Source organism: Rhinoderma darwinii, chromosome 1 (assembly GCF_050947455.1).
Source record: "Rhinoderma darwinii isolate aRhiDar2 chromosome 1, aRhiDar2.hap1, whole genome shotgun sequence".
Lineage (NCBI taxonomy): Eukaryota > Metazoa > Chordata > Amphibia > Anura > Rhinodermatidae > Rhinoderma > Rhinoderma darwinii.
Window position 1 is genome coordinate 623,747,775 of NC_134687.1, and position 14,236 is coordinate 623,762,010.

The 14,236-nt window shown below is 44.4% G+C and overlaps 1 protein-coding gene across 5 annotated transcripts in view; it reads right to left on the bottom strand.

The window, feature by feature from the left end:
* Positions 1–14,236, bottom strand: part of DAB2 (DAB adaptor protein 2) — a 115,502-nt gene that overhangs the window by 25,508 nt on the left and 75,758 nt on the right. For all 5 annotated transcript variants that reach the window (XM_075842255.1, XM_075842273.1, XM_075842265.1 and 2 more), the window contains exons 7-9: positions 8,450–8,476; positions 6,918–6,971; positions 2,718–2,780 (exon numbers count right to left, since the gene is read on the bottom strand). In XM_075842255.1, coding sequence (XP_075698370.1) covers positions 2,718–2,780; positions 6,918–6,971; positions 8,450–8,476 — 144 coding nt within the window. The remainder of the gene's footprint in view (positions 1–2,717; positions 2,781–6,917; positions 6,972–8,449; positions 8,477–14,236) is intronic.

A 14,236-nucleotide genomic window follows, 5' to 3' on the forward strand; every position in this document is an offset into this window, starting at 1 on the left:
TGTAATACTAAAAGGTACAGAGCCGACATAGAAGATAATTATAGGTTGCACAAAACTGATTTTTTTCCCGCTACCACCAGGTACTGCTGGTTTAATAAGTGAAATTCTGGTGACCGATTCCCTTTAATGACACGGCCAATTTTAGTTTTTTAATTTTCGTCTTTTCCTCCCCTCCTTCTAAAAGCCATAACTTTTTCATCGACATACCCATATAAGGGGTTGTTTTTTTCATGGCACCATTTAATGTATTATAAAATCCACTAGGTAACGAAAAATAAATTATTTGTTGGGTGAAATGGGCAAAAAACAGCAATTGCACCTTTTTTTTGGTGTGTTTATATTTTACGACGTTCATTGTGCGGTAAAAACTTCATGTTCACTTTATTCTACAGGTTGATACGATTACGGCAATACCAAATTTCTATGTTTTTTTTAATGTTTTATCACTTTTTTAAATAAAAGTTTTCTGTCGCCATATTCTGAGAGACAAATCTTTATTTTTCTGTCAATTGAGTAATGGGAGGGCTTATTTTTTGCGGTGCGAGCTATAGTTTTTATTGGTACCATATTGGGGTACATGTGACTTTTTGATCACTTTTTGCTCTATTTTTTTAGGGGAGTTAAGGTTACCAAAAAAAAAGAAATTTGGGCGTTTACATTTTTTTTTCTTTTACGGCGTTAACTGAGAAGGTTAAATAATGATATATTGTAAGAGTTCGGACTTTTACAGATGCGTCGATACCAGTTATGTTAACTTTTCGTTTTTTTAACATTTCTTTAGGGGGAAAAAATGGGATTGTTTATTTTTTTTAACTTTTAATTTGTCTTTTTTTTTTTCTTTAAAAACGTTAAGTTTTTTTTACACAATTTATTAGTACCCATAGGGGACTTGAACCAGTGATCGTTAGATCGCTGGTACAATACACTACAATACTAACGTGTTTAACTGTATAGTCATTTTTGCAGGCTTCTGTTAAGGCAGGGCTTAACAGAGGCAGAGTGAAGGCAGACCTGGGGGCCCCTGGGTTACCTTGACAACCATCACACCCCCCCTCCCCGATCGAGTCACGGGGGGGCAATGAGATGTCAGCAGCCCCTCTTTACAACGCCTCAGATGCTGCGATCTCGATTGACTGCAGCATTTGTGGGGTTAAACAGCCAGGAAGAGAACGATCGCTGTTCCTGGCCGTTAGTGCCGGGTGTCAGTGGTAATACACAGCTGACACCCGTAGCATATGAAGCGGGCCCAGTGCGTGAGCCTGCCCCATACATCACCCTTCACACCAGGACGTACCGACACTTTAAGGTGTTAAAGAAAGAATTATACATTTTTTCTATGAGTTGTTATGATGCGGTGATAATATATGTGTGGTTTTTTTACTATTTCAAAAAAATAAAATAAGTTTTAATAAAAAAAAGTTTTGGATTAAATGTTATTAATCTTAATTTATCTAGTTTTTTTGTCTCATTAGGGGACTAGAAGCTGCAATCTTTTGATTGCTTATATAATGCTTTAGAATACATAGCATTATTGCCTGCCGGTATAATGGCCTAATAGGCTTTCACTCATATAAGTTTCAGGAGCTTTTGTTTGCCCACCAACTGCCATGGTAACCTATAGGCACCCCTCCCTCTGTCAAACAACTTTGATGCCGCGGTCACTACTGATTGTCACATCGAAGGGGTAAATCTGGCTGAATTAGAGTTATTTCTGATTCCAGCAGTGATGGCAAGGGCCCAGTTGTGTATAACCTGCCGCTGACCTTGTGGGTACAGTGGCAGCACCCACAGATCATTATGACGTGTATATTCATTTCAGAGCGAGATCTAGCACCTGATAATGATGGATGTATACGTCATATAGCATTAAGGGGCATACTCATCAGAGATAACCTCTATTAGAATGTGGCCTCTGCCTCGATCAGTTGATTGTACCGAGTCCCGATCCCGACAAACAGCCGATTTTGACGGGGACGACGCTGCCAGCCATACATTTCACCTGCAGTGGCCGCTGCTGGGCAAATGTATTATTACAGGCGGCCATTCTGACCGTCTCTCTGTTCTTGCACATAGAGGGGGGCATGGTTTAAAGGGGCGGTGTATGACTTATGGCTTCAAAGAATACTAAAAAAATTAGTACCACCCCCTCAAGCCTGTGGTGTTTCTTCAAGTCCACTTATGACGTCCAAACATTGGAACCACTGTAGAAATGTAGCATTAACCTCAGGTTCTGCTTGCTTAAGCAATAGGTGAACTCTGGTATTTTTTGCTGTATGCAAACATCGGACTTTCCCATAAATCACATGGCCAGTGGTTAATCAATACAGTTCCTAGTTACAAAGTTACTATGTACCAGGGGACAGAAATTAAAGAATAATTTGTGGACATTTTGGAGCAAGAATAAGCTGCTTACATCTCTGGACTGGAACTCAGCTAAAGACTAACCAGACATTGTCTAAGATTAACAAATGTTTGTACCGGTCACATGTCAAATCACAAATGAAATTACCATTTCACCTCCTTAACAATCACCAAATGTCAGTAATTTGCATTAAAGTTCTTGTCCACCTACATTTCAGACCATTTAGTCAGTCTTGCCTCATATGGGACTATGTAACAATTTTTTCATGTATTTTTCAACCATCAGATGGCAGAATAAAGGAAAAAAAACTGAAAAAAATCATCTAGTAGTTTAGTCAATGGTCTTAGGTACTTACTGTTGGACTGTTGAGATCCGGCGGTGTGGACATATCACCAAATAAATTCATCTGGTCAACACCCTTGAAAAAAATCAAGATATTAGATGAGTTACCACAATAGAAAAGATGAATGATATAAAAGGTGTGTGACTACCCTAGGCAATAAAAGATGGAATGTAAAAGTACATACAGTGAAACCTCTCCAATAGGGGTGATGAGAAGATAACCCTAGATTTAGACCAGATTTTAGTGTGATGAATTTTTAATTTTCAATTCTCTTATTACCTTATTGGCCTCTTTTTTGAGAGGACCACCCTTCTAGAAGACCACTTTTCACCTAAATTTTTGATGGTCGTCTCAAAAAGGTTTCACTGTACAAGCTACATATTAGGTTATGTGCGTACTTGCATAAAACGCGTAGCTGCTGTTGATGAGGGGCACCACCCTCTTTTTGGTGTAGAGGAGGACAACTATGAACCAAGAAATAACTATTTATGGACCTTCTATCTGGGGCACAGCATTAGGTGTGCTTCAGGCATCAGCTGTCGTAGAAGTCAATGACCCATTGGATTACAACATATCTTGACCAATGGTTTTCCACACTTATGGTGAAAATAGGACAGAGCAAGAGTGCACTCCGTTCTCCATGTAGAAATATGCTTTTGTGAATACACAACAGTTTCATTGGGAATTTTCTAAATTTGTAGTCAATGGGACAAAAATGTTAGGAACAGTGTATGCTGGGAAGTCGTCCAATACAAATTCTTACGATTGTTTTTCACATGATAGTAAGCTCTTTGGAAGAAGTTATGAACAACAACCATCTGTGGACACAATGTGAGCATGCACTGAATAAAGAAAAAAAGTGATGTAAACCACAATACTACCAAAACCGGTGAATATTAATGAGTTTTCAATCATAAAACGTCAAAACAAGCCAACGGTGGAATCTCAACTTCAACATTTGTTGGCTTAAAGGGTTATTCTCAGCTTACAAAGTGATGGCACAGCGCAAGGATAAGTCATAATTTCCAGATCGGTGGGGGTCTGACCACCACCGATCCTGAAAATCCGGGAACAGCATTACTGATTTAGTGCTGCAGACCCTACACTGTGTTTCCCTGCAAATTGGTGCTCCTGGCCACCAGCTGTGCAAAGAACTACAGCACGGCCCCATTCAAGTAAAGCGGGGGTGCCGTTGTTCAGGGAAAAATTTGAAGGGGACGCATCGCTAAAGCAATGCTATGGTCCCTTCTTTTTCAGGATCAATGGGGGTCTCAGAGGTTGAAGGCCCACCGATCAGAAAGTGATGACATGTCCTAGCGATATGCCATCATTTTATTTGATGGGAATACCCCTTTAATTCTCATTTTCCTGACCTTTGAGCATTGCAGTATGAAACTGTATACCCATAGCCTACACACTAGGAGAAAGCCATTATATGTATTCCTAAGAATACAGCCTGATAGAGGGCATTCTACATCTACAGATGTGTCCATATTAGTTACCGTTGCTTGAATTTGGTGTGGACTCCAATATCTCATGAAACCATTTCAATACAATATCGCGACATGCTAGCAATACCCTTGACATGCTGCAATTCACATCACAACCACTGGGTGGCCACGCAGAAGCATATAGAATAAACATCTTGTGACAGAATATCGCAAAATAATATATATTTTTTTTAAACTGGTCACCAAGCTCCATATGTAGAGATAAGAGGAAAACTAAGGAGGGACACATCTGAAAATTGTCTTAGCACTCAGCTCTGTGGGGGTCTTGATATTTTGATGATTTTCGAGCCCCATTCCATATGGAAATGGATGAAGATATTGGTAGACAAGACCAATGAATGTGGAATACCCCTTGAAGCTGCCAGTGGCCAATTCCTAATGGATCAATAGGCTTCATTCTAAAAAGTAATCATATCGGCTTATAAAATGGGTTCATCCCCTGTGTTGAGGCAACGGGTTTACTTGAAATAAGACCTGCTCTTCTTGAGAGATTCTAAATGAAGTCTGTGATGTAAAGCACCAAATAAATGAAAAAAACACGAATACTTCAAAACCACGGTCCTAAATAAAGCAGGTAAATAATAATAACAATGGGAAGTAAATGGGAAATAAAGTTGTAACTGTGACCAGACCAATGATACAAACAGTGCTTAGTGCAATAGTGACATAATATAGGAGAATAACTGCAAACAATTTAGAGGAGCAATATTTATATGAGCTCCATTGACCACCTGTAAGCATCATACAGTAGAACCATGCTGCATTACCATAACGGCAAAAGATGACCATACACTTTAGATAGCTGTCAGCTCGTTCAGGCGACAGCTATTTCTCCCAACTCCACCATACAAATGTACGCTTAGCTCGACTCCTCTTGCAGTGGCTTATCTTCCGTGGGAACAAAGGATGTGGAAATCCGACATCTGCCAATCGGGGGAAAAGTTGGCACACTCCCATACACATAGACAGTCAGTTGGTCCTGCCAAAATCAGAGGGTTTGGGTGACTGTCATTATAATGTATGGGCACATAAAGACACCTGCCCATCCTCAGACCCTCAAGGGGTCCGTTCCTTGAAGAATTTGTAAATGGACCAGAGACTTTTTTTTCATTGCATTATTGTTGTAAAATTGCCACAACTTTTCCCCATTGACTCCAGTTCCACTCTTTACCCTTTACTAGAGTTTCCATTTTTTTTGTTAAATTTGTTTTCATGTTTTGTAGAGACCTCCAAAGCCCAGTCATAGAAGTTGGCACATTTTCTTCTCCTTTAAGGTCAAGTCATCTTAAACATATTCAATGGTGTTGAGTTCTGGGCATTTGGGGTGGCTGGTCCACCAGGAGCTATGTTGTATGATAGGTGTGCCTTAATCTTCCCAGCTGTACTGCTAGGGGTTGTATCTTCCTGGTCAACATGATATTACATAATGTATTAACATTTGTACCTATCAGCATTCATGATGCCTTCAATCAAAAACAAGTCACTCAGATGTTACCATACATCCGCAATCTTGCTTGAGATTCCACCATGCTGAACTGATAGTCCTTCGGATAGGCAATCATTATGTGATTGGTCGGGGTCTAGCTCCCGCCACCCCCATCTTTAGCTGAATGATGGGGCTGCAGTGCTCCAATGATCGCTGCGTCTCCTTCATAGTTTACCAGGCACAGCGCCGTACATCTGGTTGTGGCTGTGCCTGGTACTGCAGCTCAGAGTATCTCAGTCTCATTGAAGTCAAGGGGTCTTGCTGCAGGACCAAACCAGAGCTACAGCCACAACCAAATGTTTGGCATTGTGCCTGGTAAACATTAAGCGGATTGTGGGGATCCTGGGTATCGGACCGAAGGATAGGCCATACCGAGAACTATTAGGACATCATAGAGGGGAGTTTCCCACTCGGGACCTCCTGCATGAGCCAGCGATGAGAAGTAGGAGCTAGGTAAGGGCAGCTCCAGTTCTGGCAGACCTGACCCATCCATCCATATATTATATCCATTTTGATCACCAGCATGTAATACTAAATTTCCCCTCTAGTGGCAGCTGCAGGGAAATTCATGAACGTGTGTACCTTCCACTGGAGAAAACAGCTGATCATCTGAGGTTCCAGGAGCCAGTCCCTAGTAAATCAGCTGATATTAAAGAATTGACTGTGTTCATACAAAAACCTCTTTAAGAAACTTGGTTGCATGGCTCAATACCGGTCAATTATTTTTCTTTTTTAAGAAATTTTATATTTTGTAGCATGTACAATCCAAACTTAGTATCCAATCATGTCACTATTGCACTGTGTACTATTACACTTACCGACACATATTCAGCCTTAACAAGCTTTGTTTTTGGTCTGACAAGGGAAGGAGAGATTAAGATTTAGTGATAAGGCAGGGGATACAGGCGTGTTGAAATATATTAAACACGCCAATCTTTAGGGGCAAGCACTAACAGCAAATCCCTCCTATACCAGAGAAAAACAAATGCGGCCCCATTGGCAGAGTACGGGCTGCTGTAAATGAGGCCCTATAATCAGCTACTATACTTCCAGGGCAATGGCCGGGTTATGGTTTCCTTGCACCTGCCCTTCTCTGATATCGGATCACTCCTAATTATAAAGCAAGAGATTCCTATATAGGAGCTGCTGTAAATGCATTTTCCTAATATTCAGTACAATGAAGGAGGGGGAAACGATCACCAGGGTGTTACTTACTAATTTGATTTTGTCAACGTCATTGTTAATGCTGAGCAAAGCATCGCTTCCATTCTATAGGAAAAAAAAGAGAGATTTTTAGTTACATTGTCCCTTTAATATATCTACACTATAGTAATATTCACATAGGTGATCAGTCATGTTACTTTCTATGGATACCTAAAAGAGGGAAAGCAGAAAAAGACCACACGGTCCACCTAGCCTCTGTTCCTCCAGTGAAAATAGCTTCACAAAAATTCTGTAGATGGGAATCTAAAAATATTGGGAAGACTTTACCTTCAAAGTTCGGCCATATATGATTCCTAATTCACTCACAGGAAGTTACTATCATTGCCTGCCATGTTACAGATACAGAGGAGCTGAAACCCGGTCACGGCCACTAATTCTAGAATCTTGCTAGGTCCTATTACACTTTCTCTTTACTTTCCTTTTCCCTGTTAGGACATCTGTAGTCACATCTTTCTTATACTGCAGAGACTGCCCACTTGAACTGGTGGACGCCACATTCTAGCTGGGAAAGAATGCATTTGTGCATGGCTCTCTCCAATAATTTCTATAGGAGTTACAGGAAACAGCTGAGCAAGCGGGTTGGGCTGTGTCCGTAACTACCATAGAAATGTAAGGAGAGAGTCAGGCAAATGCATCCCCAGACGGGGCGGGGGTCCGGAGACACAGTTCTCCATATAGCTGCAGGTTTCAAAGGTGGGTCCTACATCTATCAGACACTTATAATGGTTATTCTGAGTTCGGAATAACCCTTTAAAGAAACGGTCCCTGTCCAATACAGCCCTGTCTTTACTCAAAAGGGTATTCCATGTTTCAGCAAAAAAAGATTATATTGTATAACGAAAAGTTATAAATATTCCCATATAGTACCTGCATTAATTCCTGATAGCACTTTTAAGATCTTTGTTTGCGGTTATTCAGTAGGAACATTCATTATTTTTTTCCGGTGGATTCAATTCTGTCCATGGTCATGTGATGGACACACAGGTGCACGGCTCGTTACAGTATGTGTATCAGAGCTGTGTCCTGTAATGATCCCAGCACCTGTGTGTCCATCACATGACCATGTAACAATCCCAGCACCTGTGTGTCCATCACATGACCATGTAACAATCCCAGCACCTGTGTGTCCATCACATGACCATGTAACAATCCCAGCACCTGTGTGTCCATCACATGACCATGTAACGATCCCAGCACCTGTGTGTCCATCACATGACCATGTAACAATCCCAGCACCTGTGTGTCCATCACATGACCATGGACAGAATTTTATCCACTGGAAGTAAACAAAGTTCCTATTGAATTGCAGCAAGCAGGGATCTTGAAAACAAAGTATATTGGAAAATGGAAAAACTTTTCATTATACAATGAATAACCTTTATTTTTTTAAACCGTCCTACTGCATCCCACAAGATCAGCAAAGTTGCTACCCCGACAAATGCAAGTTAAATACATTCTAATAATTTCACTCAAATTCTTGTGAAATACATTTTAAGACATTTGTTAATAAATTGGGACCGTACCTCGACTGGCTGGTTACCTTCTTCGTTCTAAAAAATATAAAAAACATAAAAATGATCATTTATGTATATAAAAAAAACTACTATATTTACGTCTGCATGAACATCTGTATCTATTAATATATTTGTTAAATAATTCTGGATTTTTACTTTTCAGATGCTGGATAGAAATGACCCCCCCGCACAGTTGGTACCTCCCAGAAAAGTGTGAAAACTCACATTTCACTCAGGATCTGGTAAGGTTTGGACTGTGACATTGTAATATGGAGGGGGGTCTGTTGTCTGCTAATGATAGATTTGGGAAATAAGTGTAAATAGATGGAATAGGAACAAGGGCATAACTAGAAAGTGCTTAAAATTAGATTATTCCTATAATTACCAGTTATTTCATAGATTTCAGTTTTTATTGGGGTGTAACATGTGAGAAAGTATGTATCGAAATGAAGAAATGCCATTCCAACTGTGTCCATTAGAGGGAGCCATTCTTTTATGTAAATCTCAAAAAATTCATCAAATGAGAAGGGTATTATTTAGCATATCACTCATACAAAATCTTGAGACCATTGAAGATAAACCATTACTAAGCTCCGATAACCAATCTGCCTGCACTGCTAAGGGCTTATTCACACGAACGTGTTATACGTCCGTGCTACGCACATGATTTTCACGCGCGTCGCACGGACCTATGTTAGTGAATGGGGCCGTTCAGACTGTCAGTTAATTTCATGCAGCGTATGTGCGCTGCGTGAAACCCATGAAATGTCCTATATTTGGCCGTGGTTCGCGCTGCACGCACCCATTGAAGTCAATGGGTGCGTGCAAATCGCGCATGGCACACGGAAGCACTTCCGGGAGCCGCACGTGATTCGCGCAACAGTAGTAAAATGAATGAATGAAAACAGAAAAACACCACATGCTTTTCTGTTTACAAACATAAAAACAGAGTGTCATAATGATGCCGGCTGTGCGCCATATGGAGATGACATACGGAGCTTTTGAGGACCTTTTGAGCGTGCAAAACTCTGCGTTTTTTGCGCGCGCAAAACGCACACGCTCGTGTGAATCCGACCTAAGGCCTTATTCACACGACAGGGTCCGAGTGTCGGCCGATAAAAACGCCCACTTTGGGCCGTTTTTCCCGGCCGTTTTGCATCTGTTCCGATTCCGTTCCGGGTTTCCGTGTTTTTAACGGCCGATTTTGACCCGTTTTGCATCCGTATTTTCCCTATCCGTTTTAAAATCGGATGAATTTCATTTAAATTTGTTGCCACACACAGCCCTCTGTAGATAATGCCACAGCCCCCCTGTAGGTAATGCCACACAGCCCCCTGCAGGTAATGCCACCCAGCCCCCTGCAGGTAATGCCACCCAGCCCCCTGTATGTAATGCCACCCAGCCCCCTGCAGGTAATGCCACCCAGCCCCCTGCAGGTAATGCCACCCAGCCCCCTGTATGTAATGCCACCCAGCCCCCTGGAGGTAATGCCACCCAGCCCCCTGTATGTAATGCCACCCAGCCCCCTGTATGTAATGCCATCCAGCACCCGGCAGGTAATGCCACCCAGCCCCCTGTATGTAATGCCACCCAGCCCTCTGCAGGTAATGCCACACAGCCCCCGGCAGGTAATGCCACCCAGTCCCCTGTATGTAATGCCACCCAGCCCTCAGCAGGTAATGCCACCCAGCCCCCTGCAGGTAATGCCACCCAGCCCCCTGTATGTAATGCCACCCAGCCCTCTTCAGGTAATGCCACCCAGCCCCCGGCAGGTAATGCCACCCAGCCCCCGGCAGGTAATGCCACCCAGCCCCCTGTATGTAATTCCACCCAGCCCCCTGCAGGTAATGCCACCCAGCCCCCTGCAGGTAATGCCAGCCAGCCCCCTGTATGTAATGCCACCCAGCCCCCTGTATGTAATGCCACCCAGCCCCCTGTATGTAATGCCATCCAGCACCCGGCAGGTAATGCCACCCAGCCCCCTGTATGTAATGCCACCCAGCCCTCTGCAGGTAATGCCACACAGCCCCCGGCAGGTAATGCCACCCAGTCCCCTGTATGTAATGCCACCCAGCCCTCAGCAGGTAATGCCACCCAGCCCCCTGCAGGTAATGCCACCCAGCCCCCTGTATGTAATGCCACCCAGCCCTCTTCAGGTAATGCCACCCAGCCCCCGGCAGGTAATGCCACCCAGCCCCCGGCAGGTAATGCCACCCAGCCCCCTGTATGTAATGCCACCCAGCCCCCTGCAGGTAATGCCACACAGCCCCCGGCAGGTAATGCCACCCAGCCCCCTGTATGTAATGCCATCCAGCACCCGGCAGGTAATGCCACCCAGCCCCCTGTATGTAATGCCACCCAGCCCTCTGCAGGTAATGCCACCCAGCCCCCTGTATGTAATGCCACCCAGCCCTCTTCAGGTAATGCCACCCAGCCCCCGGCAGGTAATGCCACCCAGCCCCCGGCAGGTAATGCCACCCAGCCCCCTGTATGTAATGCCACCCAGCCCTCTGCAGGTAATGCCACACAGCCCCCGGCAGGTAATGCCACCCAGTCCCCTGTATGTAATGCCACCCAGCCCTCAGCAGGTAATGCCACCCAGCCCCCTGCAGGTAATGCCACCCAGCCCCCTGTATGTAATGCCACCCAGCCCTCTTCAGGTAATGCCACCCAGCCCCCGGCAGGTAATGCCACCCAGCCCCCGGCAGGTAATGCCACCCAGCCCCCTGTATGTAATGCCACCCAGCCCCCTGCAGGTAATGCCACCCAGCCCCCTGCAGGTAATGCCACCCAGCCCCCTGTATGTAATGCCACCCAGCCCCCTGTATGTAATGCCACCCAGCCCCCTGTATGTAATGCCATCCAGCACCCGGCAGGTAATGCCACCCAGCCCCCTGTATGTAATGCCACCCAGCCCTCTGCAGGTAATGCCACACAACCCCCGGCAGGTAATGCCACCCAGTCCCCTGTATGTAATGCCACCCAGCCCTCAGCAGGTAATGCCACCCAGCCCCCTGCAGGTAATGCCACCCAGCCCCCTGTATGTAATGCCACCCAGCCCTCTTCAGGTAATGCCACCCAGCCCCCGGCAGGTAATGCCACCCAGCCCCCGGCAGGTAATGCCACCCAGCCCCCTGTATGTAATGCCACCCAGACCCCTGCAGGTAATGCCACCCCCCCCTTCCAGGAGAAGTCACTGACTTCAATGTCCATATATGGACAGTGTAGTCACTGACCTCCTGGAGAGGAATTCCCGGCCACAGGGTCGGTGATTCCGCTTCAGAAGTGAGTGACGTCACTGTGTCCATATATGGACAGTGTAGTCATTCACTTCTCCTGTAGCGGAATCCCCGGCCATAGAGTCGGGGATTCCGCTGCAGAAGTGAGTGACTTCGCTGTGTCCATATATGGACAGTGTAGTCACTCACTTCTCCTGTAGCGGAATCCCCAATCCCCGGCCGGATATTGGGGATTCCGACTCCTACAGGGAGCAAAAAAAGACCCTCCTTCTCCTCACATGCACTCTGCACTGTGAGGAGGAGGAGAAGAGAGAGCGCGAGCGGCGGAATACATGGCCGTCACTCGGGACACATTCTGGTGATGGCCATGTATTACCCGGCCCCATAAACTTCTATGGGATACGGGCGGCTGGGTAAACGGCCGAAAATAGGGCATGTCCCATTTTTTGACGGGCAGGTTTCCCGGGCCATCAAAAAATCAGTTAGGGGCCATTAGGGGTCGATTGTTCCTACTGCAGACGTGTGACGGCTGTTTTGTGAACGGCCGTCACCCGGTCAGGAAACCCTGTCGTCTGAATAAGGGATAACTCAAACAAATTCAGTGGTGTATTTTTATTGCAATAGAGGGAAGGAGATAAGCAGCTGCCCTGCAAAATGTAGCCCCTTATCTCCCCTATGAACATGATTGTATTATATGGGCCCTAAATGGCTTACCTTCAAAGGGAGGGTGTCAATAGAAAGAACTGAACAGGGTACCGACCGATCTCAGGCCGGCCCTGGTGTAATGAATGGGTGTGCCAGGTCCTCCAGAGAGAAGGGTAGACGCAATAATTTTAACTCAGAATTCCTTAATAGGGTACATGGGAATGTTTTTTTTTTTAGACCGGACAACCCCTAGAGCAACCCTCTCAGTATACAAATATCACAGTCTTTCCCCACCTATCTTTTTATACTGAAGTTGCGTGATTGCTGGTGACCACTTCTGTAGCTACTTATGGTGGTCACCGAGACAGGAAGACAAATGGTTGCTAGGCAGCATGGCTTCACACACCCCTGCATAATACACTATAGGGGGGGCACAAGAACAGAAGTAAAATAGATTCTGCATAGATATTTAATACTAATAAGACTATGTGCTAAGTTAAGCTTTAAGATCATTTACATAAAATGCCGCTGACAATATTGAGAACTTTACTTTCTTAAACTGAATTGGAGAAGTATCGTCATGTGAATTATTTATTACCAGAACCTGAACGCGTTACTATCAAATGATTTACCCGACTATAAAAGAGCGCTCAACCCTTATGATTCTACATTTAGTTTTGTAATTGCACTGAGAAATGTTATGGTAATTGTTAAAAGACGGTGGTAGGACACACCCGCAATAAAAACAAAAAAAAAACTCTTCTTTATTATTATTATTATTATTATTATTATTATTATTATTATTATGTTGCTTCTAGGTTTTATTGTAAAATGCTGATAAATTAAAAAAGGGATGTTCAGTTTAAAAAAAACACATTGTCATACACCCTATTAGTGTATTCTGAGTTAATAGAGGGGGGTCCTCTGTTCAGGATCCTCATCCCTGCAGGTAAAAGAGCGTGTGTCTCTCTCTGGAGGACCTGTCCTGTCCTCCATTACACAGACGACACATTGATATGAATGGACACGGTGTAATGCTTAATTTCCCCTGTGGTGGCACTGCAGGGAAATTGAACACTTACTGTCAGGTTTCCCCACTGATTATAGCTGATCACTGGGGGGTCCCAGCCAATGTTCCGGCTAAGCCTTTATAGCCAGTTAGCGGGGCAGTTGGGGACCTGGGCACATTCCCACAAAGCGTGTGTTCACATTGTGTCACGCGCAGTCAAAATCTTTCCGTCATAGGTACATGTTGGGAAATACTTCCGACATATACCTCCAAGGGAAGGCTTTGACATAATGTGGACCAAGCCTAAGCCGGGCAATACATAACAGCCTCAAATAAATATTAACATACGGCGTCCTGAATTATGGCTGGTCAAGGGGAATGAAGAAGTAAATGTCAATATATATGGTGGTCTGTGGCAGCGAAGAGGTTAATGTTAGAATCCCTGGTGATCTAGGATAGCTGGTGGTCTTAGACAGTGAAGAGGTTAATGTCAGCATCTCTGGTGGAGTTTAGTGAAGGGGTTAATTTTTTATACCTGGGGGGCACGTTGTCCAGGATGTAACAGGAAGCTGAACACTGAATGTAGAGATGATTGCAGGGAGGGGAGTACGAAGCTGCTGTAACTGTACAGCTGCAATGAGCGTTTCGGGAGCGCTCTGCATGATCATTAAGGGGGGAACTCAGTGGGTCTGCGCGGTACAGATTTTCCCTGAGCGGGGGACGTTTGTAGGCTGTGCTGTCATGCAGCTTAAAGGAAACAGTAGTCCCAGCAGGAGGACACTTTGTGATTCATTTATTATCAAGAGACCCTTCTAACAAGTAGGGATTGTCCAAAACGGAGACCCCATTAATAAGCAGCCAGGATTTAATATCCACCATACAAAGAAAGATGTGCATGAAAAC